General features: G+C 40.9%; 1 protein-coding gene across 3 annotated transcripts in view; it reads right to left on the bottom strand.

Moving 5' to 3' along the window:
* CA10 (carbonic anhydrase 10) overlaps positions 1-27429 on the bottom strand; it is a 352521-nt gene that overhangs the window by 76738 nt on the left and 248354 nt on the right. For all 3 annotated transcript variants that reach the window (XM_059732087.1, XM_014601951.3, XM_059732088.1), the window contains one exon: positions 482-667. In XM_059732087.1, the coding sequence (XP_059588070.1) occupies positions 482-667 (186 nt within the window). The remainder of the gene's footprint in view (positions 1-481; positions 668-27429) is intronic.

Raw genomic sequence — 27429 nt, 5'->3', positions numbered from 1 at the left:
AATTATTTCTACATGCACTGCACAAACACAGCACTTTCACCGTAATGTGGTATGTGAGAGATGTAGTTAGCTGTGTTAGTCTGAAGTCAGGAAGAAGGCAGGGCAGTGTGGCATCCTTTAGATTCACTTGTTAGGAGGCATGAGCTTTTGTAGGCTAATGGCTTGCTTAATCAGATGCTAGGATATTTCACAGATTAGCTGTGCTCTTTATGTCAGCTGCTTTCATACCATCTGACGAAGTCAGCTGCAACCTGCAAAAGCTCATGCCTCCCTGAACAAGTTAAGGTGCCACATTGCCCTGCTTCTGTAATGTGCTATGATGCACTTAAATATGGTGCAATGCAGAGTAAAAATAGTTTTTTTCAAAATGGAGAAAAAAAAATCATTTTTCATGGAGACCAATTAGTTTGCACCTTCCCTGAGAAGTGGAAAACAGGTGTTTCACACTGGCTCATTTTTAAGTCCAAATACTGTCACATACCTCGCCAGAGAAAGCTTGTCCATTAAGTAGGTGCTCTGATCCCTGGCTGTCTTCACTTCCAAAGTGTAACCGGATCTCTTCCAAGCGGTGACTGTATGTCATGGGCCCTCCAGAAATATTGACCAAGTGCTCTTTGTCTAATCGTAGAGAAACGTGTCTCCCTGTGTTATACATTGTCCCACTGACCTAAACAAAAAGAACAAATAAAGACTTTTTTCCAGATCCAGAAGTGAGTCAGAAAATAATATCACAGACAGAGCTTTTGCTTTTTAAGCACCTCCCGATTGATGTAGTAATACATCTTTAAAAGCTGGGAGACAAAATACACAACCTGATGGTATACTTCCAGTTCTGCTTTTAAATATTATACTATATATTCAAGTATTTTGCTAAATCCATATGTACATAGTTTAGCCATGGGCATGTGGCTAATACAATGAATGTGATTATGCTTCTTCCAAATAAGTATGCATATAAAACATTCTTTATGCAAGACCTGAATAATGAGTTCATTACAGAGTTTCTACACTGCAAAATGGGAATGTTTCAATGGATGTATAAATAATTTAAGCATATTTAAACAAATCTGAAACTTAACTCATTTTTTCTTCCTGAAAAATTTATAACCAGCTTATCTGAAAAAAGAGGTGCTACAAAACCAGGAATATAAAATTCATACAAATGGAGCTGGCTTTTGCTCCCACTGGAGTCCACTCTCATTGTCCTCTGTTACAGGGTTCACTGTTTTACTTTTTAACTTCCAGAAAAATAAGCCACATTTTGTTTAGTTTATCATATATTCCCAATCCTCCCGTTCCTCTAGAAGTTGCAATGTGCTCTTAGCATTATTATTTTGTGTTTGTTTTAAGTACTGGAAGTTATCCTCATTTGGAAAATAATATAAGGTCAATACTTGTTTATAATGTACATAAATAACCAGTTGGGGTAAAGTAGGAGAAAGAAGTGCTGAAACCTTTCATATTAAATAAGGATAAAATTACTGTAAAATTATTAAGTATGAAAAATAATGTAAGAATTTATTTGGATTTATACTACTACAAGGAAAAATATATCAGTTTGTGTGTGAAATGGAACTGTTGTTTATTTGGCATGGATACAAATGGTACATTTGAACAACATTTAATTTATTTTAATCGGAAGGAAGTCTAGCAATAGTATGCTTTGTTGCACTTTAATTTAAAATTAAGGGCTTGACAATTATGTATTATATCCTATAGTATACTGGTACTGTAATAATCAACACTGGTGCACATTTTATTTATAATGCTAATTACTGTACTTAAATGATCTGTTTTGTTGCCCAGTCTGTGCTGCTTTGGCTTATTTTCTAAGTAGGCAGGAGTACTTTTTTGCTGCCCTCCGCTGTTAACTTTTCAAACTCCTCCATATAACCAAGAGGATTAGATTAATCACTCTTGCTTACTGTTGATAATGCAAGAATGAAACAAAAATGAAAAACTTGAAAACCAAGCACATGACCCATTTTTCAAAGCCTTTTTATCACACACTGGGGACTGGCAGCAAGCACCTTGAGAGAATTTCACTTTTCTTGTTTTAATGCACATGGATTTGTGACTGCCATCTTTTCTATTGATATTCTCAGCTGCTTGGCTCTCTGCTGAAATTAAAGCAAGACTCATCAGCCGCAACCGAGCCATTGCAGAATGCAATTATGTCTTCATAAGCTTTAGGTTTCAAAAAACCGTGCTCTCTGATTGTGACATATATGGGAAAGATCAACAGAATCCTGAGTACAATTAATAGGTTTGGAAAATGTGGCCAACATTTATTTTTGCACAGAAACTCTAACACAGGCCTTTGCACATGTTCCAGGCTTCAGCTTCCTGGCCAGCACTTCGATATTTGAATTTTGGTTCCTATGATTCTCACAAGGCTTCAGCCATTGATAACAGGAATAAAAAAACCCCAAAGACTTCTGAAATACATAAATCACATTAATTCAACCTCCCCATCTTATTTTACATACGAGTTTTGGGAAGAGGATGACAGCCAAGATTCCCTGAGCCTTTCTTGGGAAGTGTGGCATACAAGTCTAATAATAAATATAGTGGTTGATATCATCCTAGTGCTGCAGTGAGGCCACAAAAAAACCACTTTGAACGATGCTGAAAAATATCATTCTTTCAAAGAACGTGTGTTGTACAGGACCGAACCCCACCCCCCAAAGTGCTCTCTTTTTAAGTTCCCATATTCTCTTCTGAACTCTGCTGTGTTTGACTTTCGTATTTGTCCCATTGTCGTAGCCTTGGCCTCTCAAATTACTGAGTGAGACTCTCATTTCTTTTATATGTTCAGGTGAGTCCGTGCCATTTCAGTGTTTGTAGAACCTGTCATCCAATGAAAAATTCTTTGCTTTTTAATGCTGCCTTCGTGCTTCAGTTGTTGCTTCTACAGAAACAAATCTAACAATCAGCAATTACTGTCACGTGCTCTTCCTTACTCGTGTTTTTGGGGCGGTCGAGTATAACACAAAAATACTCGGCAGCTTTCAAGGCAGACATAATTCCCTACTTATTCACGTTCCCCAAGACTAGAACAGTTTTATTTTGAATATTTTTTTGATAGATGAAAGTTTCATGAATTTCCCTGGAGGTAATGCGCTGAAGATTTTTCCTTCATTTCAAAGTCGCTTTTCCCAAGGAACTGTACAGATTTTAAAAGTGTTCACCTGTGGAATGAACATCCCTAGAGTTCATTTGTACGGACCCAGCATTGCATAGAAAATGACAGGTCTTTCATTGATTGCTGATCGTTTGGCAGGATCTGTCAACGGTCAGACTGTCCTCAGAAGATTTCTGTGCACTCCTTCAATAACTCGGCAGTTGCATTAAGTTAGTTTTACTCCAAGGCATGTTCACATCCACAGACGGAACTGCCTCATTGGGGAGAACGTTTTCTTGTTCTTTTCTTTCAGATCTGTCTGCTTTAGAAATACTGGTATTTTGGTTGGACGAATGTTCATGACTTGATTCTGATGTATCAGTTGGAAAGAAAATAACTGATTTGTGAACTCTTAAAAGTCCTTGACTTGACTTCACAATTGGCTTCTCCTTTCCTTTTTTTTTAAAATAAAATCTCCAGAAAGATGTTTTCATTTTTGTAAAAAGGTCATCACTTTCAGACATGGTGATTTACACTGTCACTGAAGAGCACTAGCTGATTAACATATGTTTGAGTACCTGTGCATGCATCTACACATTCATTAATGCGCAGTGGTTATTGCACATTTAATTTAGTACTTGTAGAAACAAGTACTAAATGAATGTGTGGTAACCAGAGTTACTGTGCAGTAGCACTAGCGAACGCCTTTTTAGTGACGCTACTGCGCAGTAGCCTAATTATACTGTGTAGTAGCACATTAGCACTGTCCATGCTGTGACACACTACTGCGCAGCGTTATTAGGTTACTGCGCAGTTAGTGCCTCGTGCGGACGTGCCCAGTGTAGATGAGGAACTTCCAAACGATCAAGGAAAATTGACTTATCCACAAAGTGTCTTCTCCTGTGTCACATCTTTGCTAACTTTAACAGAAAACAATTTTTCCTGGTGAATAGTAAAGGCTGCATATTTGTCACTCCTAATATCTCCCTAGGGTAGGCAGCTACTTACTCTGCCTACCTCTAAAGCTGGCCCACTGCACTATAGGTATAAGGAGCTAAGATTACATGTACGGTGCAGTAGAACTAATGGATGAAATTACAGTAAAAGCTGTTATCTGGCATCCCCCGGGAATGGGGGATGCTGGTTAATCAAATATTCTGGTTAATCAAACGTGCACCGTCTGGTGCACTCCCCAGCGTCAGTGTGCCGGGGGACAGGAAGGGGGGCCCTGCGCAGGCTGCTTTGCCCTGGGCCATGGGCTGAAGAAGTGGCAAGAGATCTGCTCGTGGTGGCGGCGAAACCCGGAAGTGGTACTTCCAGTTTCATTTTTGCCGTGTCCCTCGGATGCCATTTAATAGAGTTTTCCGGCTAGTAAGGTGCTGGTTAACACAGCTTTTGCTTTAAATAGTTTTTTATTTTGATACAGATGTTTTACTGGGGCTTTTCATTTTATTCAAAGTGAGGAAAAAAATATTTCTTATGCAAAGCAGAAAATATGATTATCCCTATTTAATTCAGGTAAAACATTATCAGAATATTTTGTATATGCTCTTTAGTTTTCTGCCTTGACTTTACATGTGCAATAATTAAATATCAAGTTTAGTTTAATTGATGGAAACAGGTTAGTTTTATCTAATTACACTATGCTGCATATGAATGAGACAAAAAAGCTAATCATAAGTAGCAAGTGCCATTTGAAACACGTTAGGAAAAAAATGGTTTAAAGTCACTTTGCTCACTATTTTGGAAACTCACACTATGTTGAACATTCAGTTACTTTTAGCAACTGCAAAATATTCAGAATCAATTTTCTTACCCTGCTTGATACAAATATTTAATTTGGTTACCGCCATTCTCTCTCATCCTCTTAAAAATGCAGTGTTTATACTGAGCCTACATTCAGCACGTTGGGACAGCAGTTCTTTTTGTGTACTGGAGGTGATGAAGGTGAGTAACACAGCAAATGACACCCTCTCCAACCATTGTCATGTCTGACAAACTCTTTCTAGCCCAGTGGGGGTCATACTTTCTGGCAGGCGTGCCACAAATTAGCCTAGACAACCCCGCTGAGTGAGTTGATCGTGTGTATTAAGTTATGTAGCACCAGTGGATGATGATGTTTTTGACAGAGTAAATTCATGTACTTTGAATTCTCGTGCTCTGGGTGGCACTGTTCTAGACAGAAAATATATCTACTGAATTTTAATTTAGCTTGAATTGCGTAGCTTTAATTTAAATACCCCAAAAGCTTAAATATTTAACCTTAAATAAATACATGCATTTAAAAGTTTTTAAATATTTAAGATTTAAATAGTTAGCTTTAATAGCATAGTTTTAATTTAGCTATAATTTATATTATATATATATAGAGAGAGAGAGAGAGAGAGAGAGATACATAGATATATATACGTGTGTGTGTGTATATGTGTGTGTGTGTGAATGTATATAATGTAAATTAACACTTCCCTCTCTGTAAAGAATAAAATGTATTTGTTTGGTTGGGAGGGAGGAGGAAGGAGATGGCCATCCCACCATTGTTTGTGGTCAAGGGGCTACTTCACTTCACAATGGCAGCAATACTAAGTTGAATACTCACTAATTGTGCTAGCCTTCCAGTTTCTTTCTATTTGCTTGTAAAACTTAAAGGCTGTGTGGGCATTCTTATTTTGGCTGTAGCAGCCTGCATTTCTAGTTATCATAAGGTTAAAATTATTGCGGGTTAGCATAAGGGTAAATTTAACAGGGCATAACAGAACAGCCTTTATTTGGGGGATCTGGGTTTGCAGAATGTGCCATGATTCCTGGGAAAGAACTAGCAGTTTCAATACATGTCACACTCCAGCTTAAGCTTGGCCTTGAAGCATACCAACCCTCAATACCCCACCACACCCCACCCCCACGGTGACTGCTTGGAAGAAGAGAGAAAAACTTCCTAGAATAATGCACTGCCCATCCCAGTGAGAGTGGCTTTCATGCAACGGATGATCAGGGCCAGTGTCTTGCACTGTCACCCCTATACGTGTACCGGGGCATTGCAAGGATCCTCCCTTACAGACAGTGAACATTTGTACACACCAGGTTTTTTGCCCTTTCTTCCACTGCAAAAGCATGACTGTTTTCATGAGTGGGGTTTCCGGATGCTTTACAAGTCTTTCTTGCTCATTAAACTAAAATTCCTTGGATGTAGTATAGTTTGGTTTGCTGGGAATTAAAGCATCGCATCCATGCATTTGTTGTATGCAAACACAAAAGCACTCAAAGACACATAATGAGTCTCTTTGTCCATCAGATGATGCTGTGACTTTTTTGTAGTGCACCCCTTCGAATTACTGCCACTTTCAAATTGCTGTTGCCTTTTTGTTTTTGGTGCCATGTACCGGCTCCCTGCTCCCACAGCTGCATGGCAGGGTATAGGGTGGGAGGCCCTGGGCTAGGGGAGCAGCGTGGGACTGTCCCACTCTCCTGTGGTGCCAGTTGGGGACCGGGCTTAATTTGTACGAAAACCAATTACGTGCAAACACTGATGCGATGCTCCAAAAAAAAAAGTTTAAATGTTATAAACCTATTTAATTTAATGAGGATTAAACCCTGTGACGTGTACAGGTGCCAAGCATCCTCAGCCCTCCCACAAACCTGGGAATTTAGTTCATGAGTCTAAATTCATTCTGAGTTTCACAGCATGGAACCACATTCTTCACTCCCTCACATGGCTGTAAGTCAGCAGCAATTCTATGGTTACCAGTGAGATGCAGAACTGGTGCCATTAGGGCTACACTTCTGTGAGGAGCCCTAGCCAACAATGGGGTGAATTCAGCAGCTTTCAGGTACTAGGAGATGGCACGAGAGGCAGATGCAGAGGGACATTCTCCCACATAACAGCCTGAAGGCTTTCCAGGTGCTACAATCTATCAGACATCTATTCTGGCTGTCAGCAGCACAAACGATAGGCAACTGCCCCTCTGTGGAACCATCATGCAATCCCAGGGCCCTGCAGACAAGAGGAGCAGGCAGATGCAGCTGTACCTGAAGGGCTGTCTGCCACCAATCATGTCCAGAGACACAGGCAGCAGCAGGGGCATTGTGCAGAGAGTATCATGAAATTTCCCTCAACCACATCAGGCAGCAGCTGAGGAGACTCACTCAATTGCTGGGTAGAAACTATCCCACAGCTATCACTGAGCCTGACTCAGCTCCTCTTTTTTATTGTTCTATTTTTCCTTGGAGACTGTCTTTTTGTTCTGTGCGTGTATAGCACTCGGCACAGTGGAACCCACCTCATGGCTGGGGCTGCTACATGTCCTTGGAGGCATAAAAAGAACTGAGGAATGGGAGAGGGTTTTAATTAATACTTTCAAATAGGTCAGAGCTTTTCTTTAGTTGAAGTTCAGTGACTTTGTTTTTTTCCAGTAGTTCATCTTTCTTCCTCCTTCCTCCCCTGCTGGTGTCTGTGCAAATGTGTGCAACTTGGAAAAGTGAATGTATGTATTTATTGTATGTTTGTGTATTTGGAAGCATATGAATGAAGAGTGAGTCTGACTTCCTGAGGCAGACAAGGTTCTTTGGGTAAATCTGATATCTTTTACTAGACCAACTAAAATAGTTGGAAAAAATCTTCTTAGCAAGCTTTCAAGTTTAAATACCCTTTGTCAGGCTGTGGAAGTATCTGCAGTTGGTGTATGGTCTTCCTGGATGGAATGAATAGTAAAGAAGCCAGAAGCTGGTGTGCATGCAAGAAAGCCAGTCAGTGACGATGTAAATTAAGGAGTCAGTGAGTGAGAGAAGGCAGGGAAGGGGAGAGGGAATGAATGTAGTGGAGAGGTACCTGTGGAGTCAGATGTCAGGCAGGTTGTAATATGTCATAAATCCAGTGTCTATATTTAGTCCATGATTTTTTGTATCCAGGAGGTTGATGAAGTGAAGTTCATAGGCTTATCTGTGAAAAGTGTTTTGTAAATTTCCTTTGAGGATTATAACTTAGAGATGTGAGAGTGGTTTTCTTGTGAGAAATGTGCCCCTACAGGTATTTGGGTATTCTTGTCTTTAATAGATTTCTGGTGTATGTTCATTCTGGTGCACAGTTGTTGCTTGGTCTCTCCTATGTATTTTCCATCAGGGCATTTGGTGCATTGGATGAGATGTATTACATTTCTGGAGGTGCAGGTGTTAAGATCCAGGAACACTGATGGTTCTGTTCTGGGGTGTAGTAATTGTGGGTGTGGTGGAGATGTGTTGGCAGATTTTACATTTCTTGTCATGGCATGGTCTGGATCTATTTGGTGTGTTCTGGGCCTTGGGAACTTTGCTTCTGGTGATGAGGTTAGCAAGGTTCGGTGCTTGCTTGAAGGATAGGATGGGTGGTTCTGGGAAGATCTTTTTAAGATCATTCAGGAAGAGCGAACACCACCTGCAGATGCTTCCTCAGCCTGATGAAGGGTATTTAAACCTGAAAGCTTGCTAAGAAGAATTTTTCCAACTATTTGAGTTGGTCTAATAAAAGATTTCAGATTTACCTAAAGAACCTTGTCTGCCTATGTCCTTTGACCAACATGGCTACAACCTACATCCCTCTGATTTCCTCAGATACAGGCATCTCAGGAGTGATAAATAAGCAAGATCTGATGGCTCATAATCCTCTCATTTCTCTGTCCTGGGAGTATTTAAACACAACACAACATAGCTCACTCCAGACCAGGGCACAGAGGCTCAAATGGATAGTTTAAGGGCTGTCTAGGATCCCACTGCTGAAACCTACTAGCTTAAGTGGCTACTTGAAAATTCAAGTGGGCAGATACCCAGGTGATAATTGAGTACTCTGCAGTTCCAGCAAAACCAGCAGACCCTGTTTTATCTATTTAACTTCACTGGAACCCATTCTACAACAAGGAAGCAAGGAGATAAGAAATTACAGGCTCTGGAGCTACACCTGGTGGACAAACGACATAACTAAATGCAGACAGAACCTAACATGATAGACGTTACAAAACCAGTCGCAGAATCTGGTTCAACTACATCTGGTTCAGCTAAATTATGTCCATTGAGCTTCAGTTATCGTGCGATGACTGGGCCCCTAAACTTGATATAACCCCATGCATGTGTATTGTGTTATGGGTTGTAACATGTTATCGGGTTGTAAGTGTAATGTCTATCATGGCCTACAAAGGGCTGCCTATGCCGCTTGTACCGTAAACACAGGTTGACCACCCCTGATTTAGCACATTCAAGAGTTCAAGGGGCTTAACTTTTAGCATACCGTAGTTCTTATTTTAACCAGACATGTGCATTGCACTCGCACACCAGTTTTACAGAGGATTTTTTAAAATTTAATTCTCTTAACACTGCGTGCAATGTAATGGCTCAAAAAGAGTTGATAGGTCTGTTGTGTCAATCTGTTAGCTGTTGCTTCACAGGAACATAGTGAGAACATTTATAGTTTTCATAGTTACTCTGAAGGAACCAATATGGATAGTATTTTTTGAGGTTAACATAAATTAAGCATTACTTAATATGTGTGATGGACCATAAAATTAATTTCAAACATCAGCAAATTGGCAACTAAATTTACACCAAAATGTAAATTTTTGTTCACTGCTCTTTATTATGTGAAATACAACAATTCTCTACCCACATGCAACATACCATTTGCTATACACACAATACATGCAATTTTATGTAAACCTATGCTCTGGGTTACTTAAAAATGTGTACCGAGAGCAATCATTTTTGTTTGTAGGCAAGCTACAGTGTCACAAAGTAACTGTTGTGTTAATATTAATATTTATTTTATATTGTAGAAATAGGATTAGACCAAGGCCATCATTATCATAAGCTGTGTATTTTTTTTTTAATTTAGGTTTCATTTTAGCTGAATTCCTACGTTATGTGGTGTAATGGGTTTGTAGTGTCAGTAAAGAACCGTATAGGGAAGAAGAAATTTGTTGTGTTTTGTGCTGTTTTCTGCAAAATGTTACAGTGATTAAACAAAATAGACTCTGATTCCATTTGCTGTGAGTGGAAGGTCAATGGGAAACTCAGAACCTCGTGGTACTCGGCTTTTAAAACAAAAGACTGATTATAAATGCTCATCAGAGTTCATTACACTAAGATATTTCTGTGTAAGGCAAAGTCTGCATGCAGTAAATCCATGGTCATGTTGCACTAACACTCTAATGCATCTTTTGTGTTTGACAAGTACAGTTATATGAGTGATACATTTTAGTGAAAGAATAGAAAGCTGAAAATGAAATTACCATGCTCTTTTATTGGCAGAGAGTTGGCTTAGACCAGAAGCTAGATACTATGATGATGCCCAGGGCATACCCATGATCCATGACAGACAGCGTTAGGAAGACAATCTACTATGTCTTTTCCATCTGAAACATTTCTATGTTGTTTTCCAAGTTCAAAAGAACTTAGACCGTCTATCCATTTTTTGGAGGGGAGGAGCGCTGGCATTATTCTTTTGTTAAAATATTATGGAAATCTATGCCTGAAGATACAGATATCTTAGAAGTTCAAATAGCGATACCTTCTTCTCCTCATGCATGTTCCCATATGTGTACAAATAGTACAGAGCACAGGGCCAGTCATGGAAAAGCCCTACAAAATCCGAACAAAGCTTGAATCGGCAAGTTCTTACAGAAATTATCACGAATATGTGTGGGATTTAGTTTTTTACGCTATTCTATAGTTTGGATAGGGAAAGTTTGTTACAGTTATGGTCTTCATGTTATTTCATGGCATTTTGTAGAGAAACCTTATTATGTTTCATAGTTTCATAGTCAGGAGGGACCTGAACAGATCATCTAGCCTGCCCCCCTGCCCCAGGCAGGAATGAATGCTGGGTTCACAAGACCCCAGACAGGTGATCATCCAACCTCCTCTTGAATTTGCCCAAGGTAGGGGCGAGGACCACTTCCCTGGGAAGTTGGTCCCAGATTTTGGCCACCCTAACTGTAAAATATTGCCTTCTGATCTCTAGCCTAAACCTATTCTCCATCAGCTTATTACCATTGTTCCTCGTCACCCCAGGAATAAATGTTTGTGCCGTTTACTTGATTTGAAAATTGTATACTAATGAATCATTAGTAAATCAGCGTAGAAAAGAAGATTCCTTAATATAATTCATACTTGCATTTTATGCTCTGTGAATGTCTGTAATAGATAAAGAAAACTCTTTATTAAGAGCCCAGCAAATAAATAAATAAATAAATAAAAAATCGAAATCTACTATTTTTGAAGTTGAAGATTCTCAATTGACTCAGTTTTTGCTTGATATGGCAAACATTTCCACATAGGTGTAGCTTTACATGTGATAAAATCCCTGGGCACAATAGAGCATGGTGATGGGGGGCTTACCTTAATTGTGCAATATCCCAGCTTTGATGGGCTTTCATTAAATTATTAACATTTCCCAATGTAATTTTCTATTTAATCTCATTTGGCTTAATGCTTGCTTCACTGAGCTTTTTGTACACCATTCCCCAGTGGCATTAATACCTCTGTATCTTGATGCAACACAGTGGTACTAGCAAATGCTACCAATATCTTTTATACTTCATTTGTTTTTAATATATACACTTATGCACACAGCAGCTGTATCCAAGTTGCTGTCACACAAGGTCCAAATTTGACTTTTAGTGACAAGTTTGTTACATAACAGAAGTCAACAGAAATGCAGAACAGGTAAACAAAGATGGTTGTATCCACAGCTGTAGCAAAAAAAAATGACAGAACTTTATAACCAATACAGGAAAAAAACAGGAGCTATAAGATAGATTGCTATTTTTTTATAATGCTGTAATGTCTTTCCAGTGAGTCTGGAGCCTGGTAGTTGTAAATATATTTCTCCTTTATTCTCTGGGGCACTAAAACCACCTTTGGCTATTCTTCTCTTCCCACTCCCAAGCTCAACTTTTTCAGCAAGTTCTCTACATAGCCCGTCTCATCAGGCTTCAGCTGCTGAAAGACCAGGGAGTTTTCAAAAATCTTAGCAAGGAAAAAGGTAGAGAAAAATTGCCAGTTCTAAGACATCCATTTTCACAACTTGAAATAAAGAGTGCAAGAGAGAAGCAAAGACAAGTGGAAGAGGAGTAGCAAGAGGGTCTCTCTCACCCCTGCATTGCTGGTAAGCCTCTCTGACCCCTCTTCAAGGTCCAGTGGACATACTCTGCTTTACAGTTAACTTTACAGGAGAAGAGAATTGTGCTTCCAGCAAAATCCTGTGCTTATTCAGGTGGACAGTGGCCTCAAGATCAGGTCCAGTAACATTTCTTAACTACTATCAATGCCTGGCAGTGGAATAGTACTGAATACAAGGATCCAGGAAAATCAGTTGTGTATGCCTGTCTCTTCTAATGTCTCTGGATCTTATTTTTGATATCAGATGGGTTTTCCTTTAAAGACTGAAAATAGAAACAGCCCAGAGAAATCCAACTGCTAGACATGGAAGCCAACTACCACGAATTGAAGTGTGTTTTGGAGGTGTACTAATGTTTCAATTTTACCTCCTGTCATTTTCCAAGATTCTACCTATTGCTCTCTCTTCCTCTTTGTCTCATACATTTCAAAGCTGGAGGAAAACAGGACTTTTGATTCGGGGAATGAAAGGTTTTCCCCCAGTTACTTCTACTTAGAAAATCATTAACTGAGATTTCTGTCCCACTGTGTCAGCACAATGAGGGATGGATGCAGTAACAGCAGGTAGCTGACTGGCTACTGTGTAGCTCATAAGTGACCTTAATATTTAATCTATTTTCTACTTTACCGGGGGGTCCTAGAAGATGCACGGAAAGACTAGCTGTCACTCTTTGTGGAAGCACAGACAACTACCATAATGTGATTTTCAGTGCTCCAAGCAATTAAGTGGCCACACCTCATAAACCTCTATCCAGCTGTTGCAAGGGGATAATGCCTTGGGAAGTCCATGTTGAATTTTCTATGCAACTTTTTTCCCCTTCTTGTACGTTCTTACATAGAAGGGTAAAGGAATGAACTGAACACACTGCCTCTCTGTTGCAGTAAGCCGCAAAACTAGATCAACACATCTTTTAGCTGGGTATTTTTCAAGCACAGAAAACACCATATGTCGGACCAGCTCGATTCTTTCACAGCATTCCAGGCACCTTCAGCTACATAGCACGCAAATCATCCAAAGCACCATTGCACATGGCTCACTTTAAATTATTTCTCTATCCCTGCCATACTGTACACTTGGCACCTGTTTTTGCAAGGTGCCGAACACCATCTGTAAGATGCTAAGTGCACTCAACTCCCTTTGACTTCAGTAAAAGTCAGTAGGAAGGAACGCGACCTGTTGCAGGACCTAATTTTGCACCTGACTGGATTGTTGCTGCATGCTGCGTGAAGTGACAGAGAATAATCTAAAGCTGTCATTTGAATGTTAAAATACGAATATTAAATTCTGTTTTTCTAGCACCTTAGGTCTCAAAGAGGTCTGAACGCATTAAAAAAAAATCCCTCAATCTCATTTTTCAAGTAAGTCAATACGTTACCTAGTTGTTCATTTTCTTCCTGATATTTAGATTAAACTGTCTTTGTACTACACTTCATCCTATTGTGCCTTAGGCCATCCTAACCCAACCCCTTTCTTCTGTGGCATTCACAAAGTCCGTACTTCTGAACTGCCCTTAGCCATTGATTTACCCATGCTGTGCAGTATTTGTAATCTTTTTAATCTTTGAGCTGGCCAATAACTTTCTGGTATGGCCTCGATGTAACAAAGCACTTAAGTGTATGGTTTGTGAATCAGGGCTATGATAGGGCCCATGCATCCCATGCGTTTGTGGGCTTTATGTATGAGACCCTCTGCCAGTATATGACTGTTTCTGGCACCAATATCATCATATAAACTTATGCTTAATTTACTCTTCATTATCACTGGTCTAGATATACTGCTTTCCAAGTATCTCCCTACCAAATACTCGCTAGATTTTTACCTTGAATTTGTAAGCCACGTTGTTTTTGCTGCGTTTTGCTATGTTTCTGTTAGGTTTGCTATAGTATTTCTTTGCCTTTGTTGATATGTATGTCTTTGTCCAATTTATCACATGTGAAGACCCAACAAATCTAGCCCAACCTCTTTCTCCATACAGAATCATCCCTGTCTGAACCATTCTGTGAATAAAGACTAATTATGAGGCAGGTTAAATCAATTCCTTCTAAGACTGACTTCTGCAGCGCCCTACTAGATCTCACAGTTCTGCATTTCTGTATTTTCAGGCATGCATCTAAGATATGTATAGGGTCTCCTTAGTGAAGTAACCACATTTCTCAGAGTTTTGAACATGTTTGTCTCTATTATAGATTGGTCGCATTGCTTTTCTGTGCTTCAGTTCCCCATGTCGCGCACACAACCTGTAACAGAGTAGAGATCTGAACCCAGATTTTCCAGTTCCTTAATTCCCATTATTCTAATTTATCGCATCTTCACTTGTAATGTTTCAGCTAGATTTTAGTCCAAGATATATTGTTCTCTTCTTAGTCAATTTGAATTGATTGTATTGTAATGAGTCTGCCATATATCATATACAACGTTGGACTGCTTGAAGCTTTGTAAATATGCCTTATTACAGGCTCCAGGGGAAACCTGCAGCAGCTGAGGGATAGTGACTGAACATCGCAACAACTGATATCTCCAATGTCACCTAGAAATGCACACTGCTCAGCTTCGTGCAACAGAATTACATTTCCTAATTTCAAAGCAATGGTTGTACAAGCACATATGTTTTCTTAATAAAGTGCTTATGGCATCCAGTTGGTCTTAGAAAGAGTTTTATGATTCTCTTGATTTCCTAACACATGCTACAAGGAGACCCAAGTTGGGAAATGCATGGAATGCATTAATTTGGCCTTAGCGAGGCCACAGCTGGAGTATTGCATCCAGTTTTGGGCCCCGCAATTCAGGAAGGATGTGGATAAGCTCGAAAGCCACCTGTATGATCAAAGGCCAAGAGAGCAAGCCTTAGGAGGAGAGGCTGAGGGACATGGGACTCTTCAGCCTGGTGCAGAGAACGCTCAGGGAAGACTTGGTGGCTGCCTATAAGTATATAAGTGGGGGTGCATCAGGATTTGGGAGAACAGTTGTTCACCAGGGCTCCCCAAGGGATAACTAGGTCTAACAGCCACAAACTTCTAGAAGGCCGAGTCGGACTCGATATAAGGAAAAACTTCTTTACAGTTCGAGTGTCCAAGGCCTGGAACAAACTCCCTCCCAGAGGTGGTGCAAGCACCTACTCTGGACTCATTCAAACGGCATTTGGATGTTTATCTTGCTGGGATCGCTTGATCCCTGCAGACTTCCTGCCTCTGGCAGGGGGCTGGACTCAATGATCTCACGAGGTCTCTTCCAGCCCCTAATGTCTATGAAATCTATGAATATTATCCTTCAGAAAGCACCTAGCAGGCCTCTGCAAAGTGGCAAGTATTCACTTTGGATTTGGATTCGACCGATTCGAAGGACAGTGATTCGATTAGGAGATTTGAATCACTGTCCTGATTCGATTCGGCTGAATCAGACCTGGAAAGATTCAGTGCCGCTTCGGAGATCTGGCCATAGACTAAACAGCCAGCTGACACAGCTGCCTCCAGCTGGTAAGTCTGTTGGGATTGGGGGGAGGGAAGGGGGGGCACGGGATGTGGTCGTGGCAGTGCTGGGAGTCCTGCTGCCGCTTGCCCTCTTCCGCCTGGAGCGAGCCTTGCCCGCATCCTCCCCCCATCACCCCGGCTGGGCAAGCGGTAGCAGGGCATAGCCCCTGCCCCGAGCGCTGCTGCACCTGCATCGCACACCCCGTGCCCCACTTTGAGTCCTGTGCTCCCGCCCTCACTGGGCAGCTTGTTCCAGCCCCAGCCCCAATCCCCCGCTTCCCTCCCCGCTCCCCAACCCCAACAGACTTACCAGCTGGAGGCAGCTGTGTCTGTTTAGTCTATGGCCGAATTGCCAAATCTTTTCTGAATCTTTTCCTGAATTGATTCAGATGCTTCGAATCGATTTGGAGCTTTTAATTGGTCTCCTGACTTGATTCAGATTCGGTTCCCAAATCAGGCTAAATCTCCTTCAGATTGAATTGGCTACCAAAGCTTGGCACAGACCTAGCACTTAGCTATTAGAAATAATTAGCTTAGGACTCAATTGTGCCTTGAAGGCAGAGACCTGTTTGGTTGGGTGGTATGGCATACAACAGTGGTTCCCAACCTTTTTTGTGCCGCAGACTGGCATGGGAGCAGTGGAGCCAGTGCTTCCCTCCCGGGGCTGTCTTGCCTCCAAGCTTTAACCCCGCATGTCGCTGCCGGTGGCTGAAGCCACCTGCCCAGGTGGACAGATAGGGGGCTAAGCAGGGGGCTCATGCCATGACCTGGCAGCCAACCCGCCATGGCCCAATACCAGGCTGCAGCTTGGTGGTTGGGAACCTCTGGTGTACAGCATCCGCCAGAAAAAGGGGGGCATTGCTGCTGCTCCTATTCCAACTCTGCTGGGTGATGGAGAGGCAGAACGGGAATAGGGGATGCTAGATTGCTATTTCCCCTTCACTGTTTTGGGAGTGAACACTGCCACGAGAAGTGCTTCCACACACTGGAGCACAACTGTGAAAGTGGCTGGCCTCGCTGAAAGATCAAAAAGCTTTTTTTGCTCTCCTCTCCAACGTATGCAGCATCTGCTCTCCAATTTATGCAGCATCTAGCTGCTCTGTGAAAACCCTGTGTATTTAGCCACGCGGTTCTAACCCTGACGTCTTTGGTTTAGGTAACAATAAGGGGTCTGTAAAAACCAGCTTGTGCTGAGCTAATCAGATGTTTTGGAGTTGGCAGCACAGTAGCTTTATTTAAGCTACAGCCCATTCTCCCTCCAGATATCAATCTTATTAGGGAAGAAACCTGCTCCTCTCCCTTGCCAGAAGGATGGGGAGACACTGTACAGGTAGGACCACACAGTTCTGGAGGATCTAGCCCGGTGATTCTCAACCAGGGTGATGGGGTACTCTGGGGTTCTGCCAGATATTTTAAAGGCTGTCCCAGGTGTAAGGAGATAAGTGAGGTAGAAGGAGATAAGCTAATGAATGCAGGCTCACACTTCTCCCTACCTGAACGATCCCCCACCCTCACTGTCCAGCCCCTCTGAAAAGGGGTAAGCACTGTAATATATGTTAGTGCTTGATTGGTACCTCTCAATTCACAAAAGTTATAGAGGAGCGCCTTGAGTCACTGAGGGGTGCCTAGAGTCCAGTGAAGGGTACCCTGAGTTCAAAAAAAGGCTTGAGAACCACTGATCTAGTCACTGGTCTCACTTGGAGCCTCATTTGAATTAGGACTCAGAATAGGACCCTACATGAATCAATGATGTAGCATGATATTAAGCTCATGTTTCCTATGGACAGGTGTAGCTGGCAATTTTCAGTATTATGCATAAAAAGAATGATTAAGACCCCCCCCAGCATTTAAAAACCATTTAAGACTCTTAAAGTTTTAGCCCTTATGGTAAAGACTGATTTGATAAAAATACATACTTATTTAAATAAGGCTTTATTTAAATAAGCTTCTGAACCACCTTGAAGATTTTAATGCAGAATGACACATCTGCCATAGAACATTAAACCAGAAAAACAAGCCTATATGAGGATTGTTATTCTTTATATTTTTAAAATATTTTCTCTAGGCCCCTATTCAGTTTTTATAGCATTGTTTTCATTTTACCCCTGTAAACTTCTATTATTCCCCCCCCCCCCCCCCAAGGAAACAGACTCTTAATTTAATTTTGAAACTTATTGTAAGCGACTATTATACAGTATTTTTGAATGCAGCTGGTATGAAAACCGGTTTACAAAAAACCTTCAAATACTGTCATTCATATTTGTCCATCCATTTAGTTCTCAGTGTTTTGGGGCTCAGCAACAGGTACCAATTTACATATATTCCAATTATTTTCCACTCCCGAAAATGATATACTCAGGCAAATGTCTGGTAGGTTGGCTGCAAATGTTGTTTGCATCCAGCAGAGAGCACTGTCAACCCATTCCACACTGCTATTACGTATATACCATAGATAATTCCAGAGCCAAGAATTAATATTAAAGCAAGTTGCTTTGGAAATGACATGACTATTAACCGTGGCTTGTTGTTTCACAAGGTGGCCGTATCACCGATGTGGAACAATTGTGAATTCTGTCTCGCAAGTCATGCACATTTCTAGCCTACAGCTGTGTGATTTCTGGGTGCCACCTCAGCTAACTGCTTGGAGACCTTTGGATAAACAATATACCCAGACTTCCTTGCCTGGCAAAGATCCAATGGATCTTATGTTGAGTTAAAAAAAAAACCCTAAAAAACCCAAACCCTCAATGAAAAATTAGAGTTTTTTGATAAAGTGCCACTTACTTGGAGGGAGCTACAATATAATTGCTTAGCTTTGAAGAACAACAGGCAGCATCATCAATATTTGATTAAAAAGGGCTGTGTGAAAGATTTGAAATATGAAAGATAAATGTAAGGATTAAAATAATCTTTTCATCTTGTTAGCTGGAAACTTTTTAAAAGGAAATGATGTTAATGAGAAGAATTAAACTGGTTACCTGCCAAATATAATGCACTGTGTTTCAGCATACAGTATGACATATTACTTTTTATTTTTTTTTAAAGCAATATTTTTCCACAAGATTTTTTTCCCATTTGTTATTCTGCCATTCTGGCTGTTTATTTCTCTAAATGCCTGATCTGTAAGAAACGTGGAGCAACCCTCATAAATTAAATATTCAAACGTACTGGCTAATGAGCAGAATATGTCAACTTTCAGCGATCAAAATAATGTGCCTCAATAATGCATATGCCATTCAGCAACAAAAATATGAATTCAATAAAGGAACTGCAGGGCCATGGCTATCGTGAGATAATTATGTGTCACAGGAGTTAAAGGTAAGAAAATGCACCTAGTACACTGTAAATATACCCCATGGAGTTTATATGCCACATAGTGACTTTCAGGGATAATAAAGTTCTGTTATATTTCCATGACCACACCAACATAGTGACCCTTGCTCGTTGGTACCTATGGAAGCTAAAGCAGATCCAGGAGGATCTATGGTGATGATTACCTTGTCTGCATAAAAGTAGACTGTTTTGCCAATGGCAGCATGCTCTTATCCCAAATTATTCCAGTTCTATTACATTAAGACCACAAGCAGCAGATTATGACACTTTTCCTTAGTACTGAAACTGGCAAATAAGAATGCAACTTTTATGTCTGGACACAGTCATGTTAAAGGCTAGGACCAGCTTCCACGAACACAGGGTAAAATTCACTCCTCTGCAGCGGACCACCATCAGTCTTGCATGCCATTAATCTCCTATGACAGTGATGCTCAAACTTTTGGCCCTGCAGGTCAGATGCATGATGCGGCACCAGCCCGCAGGCTGGATCAAGCCTCACGCTGCCTCCATCTGGCTCTGCGCACCCAGATAAGGCCACACATGCCAGGATTGGGCCTTGGCACACCGCGCCACCACCTTCCAGCTTTATGCACCAGGATCAGGCGATGCCCCTGCCTGGTCTGCATGCCACAGGCCAGATGTGGCCTATGGGCTGGTGGTTGAGCCTCCCTGTCTTATGACAATTTAAGGATGATGGTGAAGAGGCATTATACTGGTTTCCTGCACAGAAATAAATGCCACCCTAATTTATTTAACACAGTACTTCTCCATAAAGGCATCAAGTCCTTAGCTACCTAGGTCATAACTGCAGTCATGATGCACACGCATTACATGAGTAAGACAGAGAAGGAAATGAGAGAGAAGGAAAAATAGTTGAATGCTCTGTGTCCTTTCTGTCTCTCATTTGCAATCACTCCTCATTTGCCCAACATTTCCTCCCTCACACCTCCTCTTATCCTTGCTACTTCCTTTTATTCATTAGCTAATTATTTCTCTCAGCATGCCTACCTGAAGATATCTGAGCCAGCAGTAAAACGAAAAGTGACAATGAACAGCATTCCTATGCAAACTGATCTCAAAGCACTTAATACTCATTACTCATTGTACAAACAATAAAGGAACTGCTTTGCTCAAAACCGAAGCGCCGTCTTTGAGATTACAGCAAAGGAACTGTTCATCAGCACAAAATGCTACATAACCATGCCTGAGCTTTTCAAATATGTATAATTAATAGGAGAACTTCTGGAAGAATTTAAAATTGACCTGATTACCTCATTGGGTAATAAAAAAAATGAGCAAAGAGATCAATTTGTGTCCATCCTGAATGATTTCATTTGTTCAAGAGTTGTGGCCTAACCGGATAACAAACACTACCACCATCAGTTGAACTACCCATCAGGAAACTGTAAGAGAGGCCTGTTTTTTAGACCAGAGGTTCTCAAACCATGGTCCGCGGACCACCACTGGTCCACGAGCTCCATTCAGGCGGTCCGCAGAAAGGTTGCGAATCCATGGAGAATATCTGTACTTGTAAGGTAAGACTAGTGATATTAAAACATAAGTTGCGTGCTTTGATTTGTGGAACAAAAAAAAGTTTATTAAGTGGTCTGCCAAGACCCTCAGCAATTTTCAAGTGCTCTGCGGAAAAAAAAAAGTTTGAGAACCACTGGTTTAAACTATTCTACTCTGAGAGCACCCTCTGTCCGGTAAGACTTGGTCTTGTCATAAAATGAACACCCTATCAATAACTGCAGCTTTCCAAGTTTCAGTTTCAAGTAGCAAAAAGATGGGTAAGGCTTTTTGTTCAAGTGGCACCACTGAACATGTTAACCTACATGATTCTCCGAAACGACATACCTCAATTAACGTGCTGCAAATAATTTAAGCGTATGGTGCATACTTCCATTCCATTAATCTTGGTTTAAAAACACTGCTAAGTCAATAAGTAGTTGAAAGAGTAACTGAGGCTTGAAGAACTCATTATACTAATTTAGTTTAGTAATCTGAAATAAGAAATTGTGTACTTAATAGATTCCAACAACAACAAAAAAAAGAACCTGCTGAGGATTTTAAACAATCACTTTAATCTCCATTAAGGAGGGGGGAAGGTAATTTACTTTAACCAAATATCCGGCTTGCAATAAAAAAGTTTATAATACTGGGGGGAGTCCAGAGAAATTAGGAATAATTAGGAATATCTGTGCCTCCCATTATAGTTCTTTGGGGGCTAATGTGCAATAATTCTGTGTGTGTGTGTGTGTATGTGTGTGTGTGTGTAGTCTTAGACTCCAATTGTATCACTTTACAAGGCTGATTTTGAATTGATATTCTTGGTAATTAAGTGACTGCCTAAATTTCTGAGTCATAATTTGAGAGTTTGAACTCACAGGCATTCCAGCAGTTTAACCTGAATAAAAGATCAACTAGAAAACGATAAGAACCTTTACTTAAATTCAGTGATTCTGTGTCTGTTGGTAACAAAGTCAACTGCCTGGATAAGTTTTTAGAGTGACTGATTCGATCTACAATTTTAATATCTCGTGTTAAACATATTCGCTCAAACCTTGTCAACATAATAAATTAACTTTTGTAAGGTCTTGTATTCTACTAAATTCTTCTTTTGCTAATACAACTTTTCCATTTACAATAATCCTCCCATCTGAATGCTTGCTAACAAATGAAGTGTGAGAACCCAGAAACTTTGGGTAAAATTTGCTTTTCAATTATTTTTAAAATCTAAGCATGTTCCACTAACAAAACCAACATTGCTTCTCTACATGGAGAACTAATTTGTAAACTCAAAAAAGGGGTGCAATCAGTACTGTGAGCGACAGAGCCACCTCTTAATTTACCTGCGGAAATACTTTTTGCTAATTCTCATGGGCAGGAGAAAGAAAAAAAATTTCTTCACATATAAATCTACATTACTAAGCTGAAAAATCCTTCTTACAATTTTGCATTTAGAATATTAGCTCTATGACTGAATAATTGATAAGCCTATATCTATCTGACCAGGGTAAAGGATGTGAATACAAAGTTCAGTCCTTTAGCACTGCAATAAAAAATTAACGTGGTTAAGGTTAATACTGCAATTATTCAAAAGGTGGCAAAACCAGTGTGTTTTTTTTAATGTCTTGCAATCTAACACTACTTAGATGCTCTGATTTATGCTTACTAACATTTAAAAAATACTCTGAAATAATTAAGCATCTAGTAGGGCTGCTGTATTGTATTCCTAAATGGTCTAATCACAATGGCCATGAACAAAGATCCAGCCTATTTAAATTTCCTTTAGGAAAGCACACTATTCGTATTATATTATATAAGTTAGTCGTGTTGTAGCTAGATAAACACAACAACCCCTATGGATGAAAGCGTGCAGAAACAAATCTGGAGAACTCAGCTTGCCAGGACCTCAGGGGGCAAAAGTGCTCCCATCTTTCTAATGAAACCGCCAAGAGTTTCACAATACATGATTTATCAGTGAAATAGTCTATAATTCAATTGCATTTATCCTCAGCATTTTTGGAATCATAAAAATGTTTCCAAGTGACAAATGCTGCCCCCTATGCAGAGTAGAACAACATGCCAGTTGCCACTTAGACTGCCGAAATCAGGCTGCTTCCAATGCCATGGACATGGGAAAAATGCAAAGTTCTCACACAATAATTTCCTGAGCCCTTTATCTCTGGAGGTAAACTAGCATTTAGATAACTTCAAATTTGACCTCAATAAATTTCATTTTGTGTTGAGACAAATCCTTTGTGGCGTGCAAAAATCACAAGCTATTCTGCCTATCAGCATGTTTCACTGTTCTGTTGAGCTGTGAGAGACAGCAGTTTAATATCTCCTGGCTTTTTCTAGTTGCTTAAGCAAGGTGACTAACTTCACCTATGTAATCACAAATATTTGGGATCCTGCCTATTAGAGAGCTATTTTATCTTTCTTATTTTATCTGCTTCAAAAGCGTCCCTGAGCCTTTTATGCTGAGAACATAGGGAACCTGCAGTAAATTGGAGGTTAAAGGAATATTTTTCCATTTTGAACATTTTGCTTGTCCTCAGATTCCAGCCGCTCCGTGCACCTCAGGAGGCTCTTTGGGAAGCTCACCCTGCTCGGTGGCTGTGTAAGATTGCACGTTGGAAAAACACGTCATTTTAAATGAAAAAATAACACGGTTTGATTCAGTATACAGAAACGGTGCACAAAGTGGAGACGAGTGCATGAAAAGGATTTATGTGTCTGACATTGCAAAGATTGAATATTTTAATTTCCTCTCCTTCCTTCTCACTTCCATATACTCATGACTCTAATGAAACTTGTCCCTTTCCTGTTTAAAAGTGGCCTTTCCTTTGTAATAACAATTCATATGGCTGCAACTTCAATTCTTTTGCCTCGAAACTTCCTTAAACGCACAGTCCGCTTGGCTGAATCAGCTCTCTCTGGTGCCTGAAATTTGATTTTTACTGTACTAAAATGGACCAGTCATCCCAAAGCCACATGCAAGTTTTACCTAGCTTAAGTATAACAGCCTTTTCTCTCTTCTTGTACTCTTTTATTTTTCAGCTGCCCTTGGCACAACTATCTATGCCTTTCTGTTTCCAACGGTTTCCTGTGATCCATTGCTTTTATATTTTGCCTTTTCTTCAACATTTCTTCTAGAGGTTTTTAATGCTTCCCGTGCCACCATAGCTCCCTTTACACCCACCCTTCCTTTCTGTGTGATATCACCTAGTCTCTTGGATGTTGGCACCTAATCCATTACAAACTCCTAAATATCCTCTTAATCCCAGGTTTTCCTTCCTCCATGAAATCTTGCATCTCTGCCTCCTTTCCAACATATCCTCCTGCATACTTCACGATTGTCCCAAAGCCATGTTGGTCAGAAAGATATTTTTGGCTAGTCTCATTTTTGGGAGCTGAAATGTGGGTTGAAACCAAACTGCATTAATTTTCCACTGAGATAGTCTTGATGGAAAATTTTCAACCGGCTTTAGCCGGTGTGACAAAATGAACATCAGTCTTGCCCTCCTCCTCCTGATTCCTTGCCTTTCCTTTTTTCTAACTGCAGTGACATTAATTCTTTTCCTTTTGTTTAGATGCACCAGATTTCAGAAACCTTTTACAGAAGGACATCACAGTCTCTTTTTTTCTCATTGGTCTACTCTCTATGAATGCCTTTCCTTCACTACCCTGGCGAATGCCTTTAAGGCCAACCTATTCCCACCTTTCATGTCATCCAAAGGTAATTTAGAAGACTATCGCCCTTCTTCACCATGAAGAACCTTTCCACCCTCCATCTTCTGGGACTTCCTAGTGGCTTCCCTTCCAGATTTTTTCTATTCCATCAAAGCCATTCCACATGTGTCTACACTTCTATCATCCTTTTCTTTATATCCTCTCCATTGCTGTGTTTCCTTCGGGCTGACCATCCGTCTCATTTCCCTCATCCCCTACTCCATTTGGATATGTTGCTACACATATGTAACATCCTCTTACCAAAGGTATACACCAATCTTTTGTCTCCTTTTATCAGAAAACTTCTAATGAGCTCTCCCCTGATGTCCTCCCTGAACCATTCTGGGTACATGCTTGGCATTTTGTGTTAGTTTTGTATTTTCCTGTTCTCTCGTACTTGCTGTGCCTTTAGATTGCAAGTCTTTTGGGAAGGACTGGTCGGTTGTTCTGCACCCCAACCTATTTTATAGCTGTATATACACTGGAGCTGTGTACGTTATTAATTTTGCGTGATGAAAATACAGTGAAGCTAGAATTTCAAGGCGCTATTTCTTAAGTCATTCCAAATATGCCCTGCTAAATACAGAGGGACAAAGATACTGTATATTGTGTGAACAAGTGAAAAAGTAATATTTTTGTTGAATAGTTTTAAAATACATGAATATGAAACAAACAACAAAAGGTATTGCTGGCAATTACTCTGAAAAAGGCCCCAGAAAATATGTTTCCTGGATTATGCCAATTTACTGTTAATTTCCTTCTTCCTCTCTTGGCTGATGTGTTTGAGCAAAATATAGATTGTCTTGGTTTTGCAAAATATTCATTGAGATAAAGAGTGGAGCTATTTAGAAATACTTCAGAGACAACATGGTTTGTTGTTTTGGGATTTTTTTCATGCTTAATATGGAGGATGCTGCCATTCAAACCCCTATGGGAAAGTGACACTCTATCTCTCAGATATAGGCTTAAACTAGTTAGAGCTACAATTCACCCCCTTTTTTTTTTTAAAGAATATTAAAATATACCTTTCATCAAAACAACTGACTTGCAGTCGGGGCGGGGAGCAAGGCTGTGACAATGTTAATATAATTTAAAGCAAAAACAATCTTGCTCCCAACCCCTCTATCCTTCCACATTTTTATTAGTATTCTCGGTCAACTTCTTGAAACTCACAAATAATGTGTGTTTTTCACTGAATGTTTTGCTCTTACGTAAAAATGTAAGATGATGTCATATATGTAAATAAAAAGGGGTGCACTGATAGAGATTTTGGGGGCTGATTTTTAAGGAGCCATATTGGCCGATACTGATCTGATTTCTGATACAGCAGTGTGCAGCTGATAAGTCTGTTGTGGTGAAAGGGGAGGTGGGGAAGGGGCAGATCAATGCCCCCGCAGTGAGGGAAGGAGTAGGGCTGGGGTAGGTGCTGCCCAGCCAGGGCAAGGCAGGCATGGGGGGGGCCTCCTGCAGCCGCTGCTCCTGCCACTTGCACGGGGTGGGGGAAGGTTGGGTTCCCTTGGATCTGCGCTGGGTGGGCCGGGCAGGTTGCAGCGCTGCACTTGGAGTGGGCAGCAGCAGAACTGGAAGGGTGACTTCCGGGGGGAGCTACAGCCAGCCCAAATTTTGTTGTAGCCCTGCCATAACCTCGTCCCAGTGCCACTGTTGCTACCCTGAGTGCAGTGCAGCATGGCCCCCAGCCTGCCCAGTGTGCAGATCCAGAGGCACCCCCCCCGGATGAGTGGTGGGAGCAGCAGTGGGAGCCGCCGGACGAGTGGCATGCAGCAGCGGGAGCCACTCTTCCCTCCTGTGGCTCCTGGCCAAGCTGTGGCTCCGTCCCATGCCCACCCCACTCCAGCTGGGCAGTGCCTACCCCGGCCCCAGCCCCACTCCTTCCCTCACTGTGGGGAGCGTTGATCTGCCCCGCAACACCCCTTCCCTTCCCCCTTCCCTTTCACCACAACAGACTTACCAGCTACGCGCAGCTCTCCATGCTGCTGGGCTGTGCTCTTCACTTGCTGCATGCACACACGGGCATTTATTGGCCAAATTATCAGCCACATCAGGACAATTTCCGATAGTCAATTTTCTTTATATTGGTCCCAATCTGATATCAGAATGATGTATCAGTGCACCTCTAATATATATATATATATATATATATATATATATATATATATATATATATATAATCATCAGCCTGAACAGGATGAAAAACAATGGCTCTGGACAGAGACATATATCATATAATCTACTTTAATGCGATCCATTTCAGCATTGTTTTTTGATTTTTTTAAAAATAAAAATAGGAACTCGATGAGTGTCTACACGAGACGCTTAATGCACTTAAAAGCCATGCTAATGTGCAGTATAATTAGTTTACTGTGCATTAAGGGTCACAAAAAGACTGTGTTACTGTGCATTTAGTTAGTACCTCATATTAGAGGTACTAAACTTAATGCACCGTAACCATGGTACATTAATGCATGTGTTGTTGCACCCACTGTTGTTTAATGGGGAACAACCTGCAGCACAGAATTTTAAGATGCCTGGAGAGGTGTGTTTTAGTACCCTAAATCATCAGCAAATCTTGGGCACATCCCCAAAAGTGGGAACATGCATTTACCTGGGGAAAACCAGCAGTGGCACATGGCATGGGCACATTGCTCTGGGTGGCGTACAGGAGACTTGGGCCAGCACCTGGGCTACAGCCACAGCAATCCAGCAGCATGAAGCCTGGCCGGCAGCTGGAGTGTGGCAACAGTCGTCCAGGCTCTGGTTTTTGGTGGCACACGCTGCTGCCATGTGTGCTACCCTGTGGGGTTTTTTGACACCTGGATCTCCTGGTGTCCAAAAAATCCCACAGTACTGCAAATGAGCAGCGTGGGGAACGCCTGCATGTGCAGCGTGTGCGGTGCTGCAGACGGGTTTGCAGCGCCGCATACCGTATGTCTGCCCTTGTCTGAATGTGCCCTTTAAGTTTATATTTACATCCCATGTAGAAAAGTGCTTTGCTAAATTGGGGCCTTGAAAAGTAAGCTTTTAAAAAATAAGAACTGATGAAATCATCATCCCTTTGCTCTTCAGAAAATGTTAGTGTATAGGTTCTGATCCTGGTTAAGTCAATGGGGACA

This window comes from Alligator mississippiensis, chromosome 8, assembly GCF_030867095.1.
Source record: "Alligator mississippiensis isolate rAllMis1 chromosome 8, rAllMis1, whole genome shotgun sequence".
Taxonomy (NCBI): Eukaryota; Metazoa; Chordata; order Crocodylia; family Alligatoridae; genus Alligator; species Alligator mississippiensis.
This window is presented reverse-complemented; position numbering and strand designations above follow the sequence as displayed.